General features: G+C 33.5%; 1 protein-coding gene across 1 annotated transcript; it reads left to right on the top strand.

The window, feature by feature from the left end:
• Positions 1–689: 689 nt before the first annotated feature.
• On the top strand, positions 690–3,490 carry LOC145065738 (germacrene A synthase short form). Its single transcript, XM_079012796.1, has 7 exons — positions 690–894; positions 978–1,248; positions 1,459–1,834; positions 1,938–2,156; positions 2,445–2,583; positions 2,682–2,930; positions 3,095–3,490. The coding sequence occupies exons 1-7, from the start codon at positions 763–765 to the stop codon at positions 3,386–3,388; spliced, it is 1,680 nt and encodes a 559-aa protein (XP_078868922.1). The 5' UTR covers positions 690–762; the 3' UTR covers positions 3,389–3,490.
• The last annotated feature ends 304 nt before the right edge of the window (positions 3,491–3,794 follow it).

The raw sequence follows: 3,794 nt of genomic DNA, 5'->3' as shown, positions 1-3,794 counted from the left end.
CATTTTTCAGACCCACGCTCGCTAATAGATATGGATTACTATCTATCAAATTGAAAATAAATATTGACGATAAGTGAGAAGTGTTAACTATGGAGATCGCCCCCTTCACCAGTAAAACAAGAAAAAGAGTTACGAAATGTAACTTATAACCGGTTTTTCTTGTAAAAATTTGTTAATATCTATAAACATAATTAATTTTTTATATTAAGGATAATATTTATAGTATATTGAAAATATCATAAAAAGACAAAGTTATTCTTTTATTAATACATGTTTGTTACAAGCTAGTTTAACTGTATTCTTAACCAAACACAACTTTTAATTTATATATAAAGTACACAAGAAGTCAAATTGGATCTTGAACTTACTGTTGTTTTTTACTTTAATTAGTGATAACTATACATGTTTAGTACTTAGTAAAACGAGCATTTAAATAACCTGCACTTAGCGAAATCAAACTTGGTCATTTCCATATTAAAACAAAAGGATGCTAGCCATACTTGGCTTTTTTGCACTCAACCATTTAAAAATGTTAAATTGGGACCATGTGGTGCTTTTTCTAAAACTAATATATTACCACCAAACTGTGGTGCGATGCTGACCTTCATAACATAAGTCCAATTACACACACATAGAAAAGCCACAAACTTGGGACGAGGTCACAGAGTATATAAATACCCTTAACGTGATGATCCACACAACACCTCAAGTTAGTCACCATTCAACTCATCGAGCTTTACTATACCCTTTCAACTTCAAGAAATGGCAGCAGTTGAAGCCAATGGTACCCTTCAAGCAAACACCAAAACCACCACAGAGCCTGTGCGTCCTTTGGCCAATTTCCCTCCTTCTGTATGGGGTGATCGTTTCTTGTCATTCTCTCTTGACAATACGGTAAGACAGCTTCCCATTAAGTACACACTGAAAACCAGTTATTTCTGTATGTTTCTTAGACCATACATTGTTTTCCTTTCTAGGAATTGGAAGGATATGCAAAAGCCATGGAGGAGCCCAAAGAAGAAGTGAGAAGATTGATCGTAGATCCAACAATGGATTCAAATAAGAAACTAAGTTTGATTTATTCTGTACATCGACTTGGTTTGACATATCTTTTCTTGCAAGAGATTGAAGCACAGCTTGACAATATTTTCAAAGCGTTTAAATTGCAAGATTATGATGAAGTTGATCTATACACAACTTCTATTAACTTTCAAGTTTTCCGACACCTTGGTCACAAACTGCCTTGTGGTAAGCCTCCATCTCCTTTCAAAGGTCATAAACGATAAAGCACTACTCAAAATTAATTACTCAGTTTTGAGGAATCGTGACAAACCATAAAACATTGACGAAAGATCTAATAATATTATATTTTTACAATCTTTTCACCTCGTAAACACTTATTGGTTTTATTTAAGTTATCTTACAAGGAATAAGTATTTTAATTTTGTGATTGTGCAGATGTGTTTAACAAATTCAAGGACAGCAGCTCGGGTACATTCAAGGAATCCATTACCAACGATGTGAAGGGTATGCTAGGTTTATATGAATGTGCGCAATTGAGACTACGAGGTGAATCGATTCTAGATGAAGCCTCAGCATTCACTGTAACTCAGCTCAAGAGTGTAGTAAACAATCTTGAAGGAAAACTTGCACAGCAGGTATTACAATCATTGAAGAGACCATTCCATCAAGGGATGCCAATGGTTGAGGCAAGGTTTTATTTCTCCAACTATGATGAAGAATGTTCCACACATGAGTCGCTAGTAAAGCTTGCAAAGCTGCATTTCAACTATTTGCAGCTACAACAAAAGGAAGAACTTCGCATTGTCTCAAAGTGAGTTATCGATCTTCCAATAAATAAATAAAAACATTAAATTTATCACCCATAAATCCAAAATCTAAGAGAAACAACCTAACTTTTTTATACTTGGTTTCAGGTGGTGGAAGGATATGAGGTTCCAGGAAACTACTCCATATATAAGGGATAGAGTACCAGAGATTTACTTATGGATTTTGGGATTGTACTTTGAGCCTCGTTATTCCTTGGCACGAATCATCGCCACAAAAATTACATTGTTTCTTGTGGTGCTAGATGACACATACGATGCATATGCTACCATCGAAGAGATTCGACTTCTAACAGATGCCATAAATAGGTAACAAATATATAAACTTCCTCGTGCATTTTTTGTCGATATTCCAATTAAAATGTATTTTTTAAAAGGGTTAAGCTAATTATGGCATATTTTGCCAAAACCAATACTTAAAATTGATTAATGCTTCCATACTCCAATGAAAATATGTTGCTTAAGACGTATAAGACAAAAACACGTTGAAATTTGATTAGTTCGGTTTTTAAATTAATCCATCCATATATTATTAAAAAAATCGATTATTAATGCTTAATAATCATTTAATAGTATTAACACAATATTTACTTTCAGGTGGGACATTAGTGCTATTGAACAAATTCCGGAATACATTCGACCATTCTACAAAATTCTCCTAGACGAGTATGCGGAACTTGAGAAACAACTAGCTAAAGAAGGAAGAGCAAAAAGCGTCATTGCTTCAAAAGAAGCGGTATGATCTCAATATACATTGTGTTCAATGCACATGTGATCAGCTTTATAGTGTCAAAGTATTGATTTTTCTTTTTGTAATTTTGTCATGGAATCCAGTTCCAAGACATTGCTAGAGGCTACCTTGAAGAGGCTGAGTGGACGAACAGTGGTTATGTTGCATCATTTCCAGAGTATATGAAGAACGGGTTAGTTACATCTGCCTACAATGTTATTTCGAAATCTGCCTTAGTGGGTATGGGTGAGATGGTTAGTGAAGATGCTTTGGCCTGGTATGAGAGTCATCCAAAGACTTTGCAAGCTTCAGAGTTAATTTCAAGACTCCAAGATGATGTCATGACTTACCAGGTAAAATTCCCCAGATGTCATAAGAGAATACCCAACGAATTTGGTTCTTATATACTCAAACTCCATGACGTTCAACATTGAATCACTTGCATCATAAGAAAATAAATTTTTTATGTGGTTTAAAATTTATTAATTCTAACAAATAATGTTTTCTATAACTGAAGTTTGAGCGAGAAAGGGGTCAATCAGCCACTGGTGTTGACTCATATATCAAGACCTATGGGGTGTCAGAAAAGGAAGCTATTGATGAGCTGAATAAAATGATTGAAAATGCATGGAAGGATATAAACGAGGGATGCCTTAAGCCAAGAGAAGTCTCTATGGATTTGCTTGCCCCAATTCTTAATCTTGCAAGAATGATAGATGTGGTATACAGGTACGACGATGGGTTTACTTTTCCGGGAAAGACCATGAAAGAGTATATTACCCTTTTGTTTGTTGGTTCGTCACCTATGTAATAAATTAATAATTGTTGTTTCATATTTTTGTTGTTTCATATGTTCATTACAATTTTCCCAATGATGAATAATAAATATATTGTGGTCGGGTATATCAATTTATATCATTTTGTTGATTTTTTTTTAGCTTAATTATTTACTTAATTAATAATCGTCGTTTCATAGTTTTGTTGGTTCACATGTTTATTATAATTTTCCCAATGATGCATGAATAATGAATATATTGTGGACGGGTAGAAGAATTTATGCCATTTATTTGAAAAAAAATTAGCTTTACTTTTTTATTTTTGCAATAAACTAAGCTAAAACTTTTTTTGTAAAAGTTTTTGTGAACTTTAGGTTTTGAAGAGACAAAAGCTAAAAGTTGTGTTTAAAAAATGTTTGGATTGTAATTTTTTGACTTTTG

The sequence above is a fragment of the Lactuca serriola genome, chromosome 8 (genome assembly GCF_051521515.1).
Source record: "Lactuca serriola cultivar US96UC23 chromosome 8, Lser_US96UC23_V15, whole genome shotgun sequence".
In the NCBI taxonomy this organism is placed as follows: domain Eukaryota; kingdom Viridiplantae; phylum Streptophyta; class Magnoliopsida; order Asterales; family Asteraceae; genus Lactuca; species Lactuca serriola.
The sequence above is the reverse complement of the archived record's forward strand: the minus strand, read 5'-3'. Positions and strand labels throughout refer to the sequence as shown.

Excerpts from the sequence above, each read along its gene's own strand:
- LOC145065738 (XM_079012796.1), top strand. The coding sequence starts at position 763 with ATGGCAGCAGTTGAAGCCAATGGTACCCTTCAAGCAAACACCAAAACC. Across the intron at positions 895-977 it reads CATTCTCTCTTGACAATACG|GAATTGGAAGGATATGCAAA; the intron begins GTAAGACAGCTT and ends TTTCCTTTCTAG. Across the intron at positions 1,835-1,937 it reads GAACTTCGCATTGTCTCAAA|GTGGTGGAAGGATATGAGGT; the intron begins GTGAGTTATCGA and ends ACTTGGTTTCAG.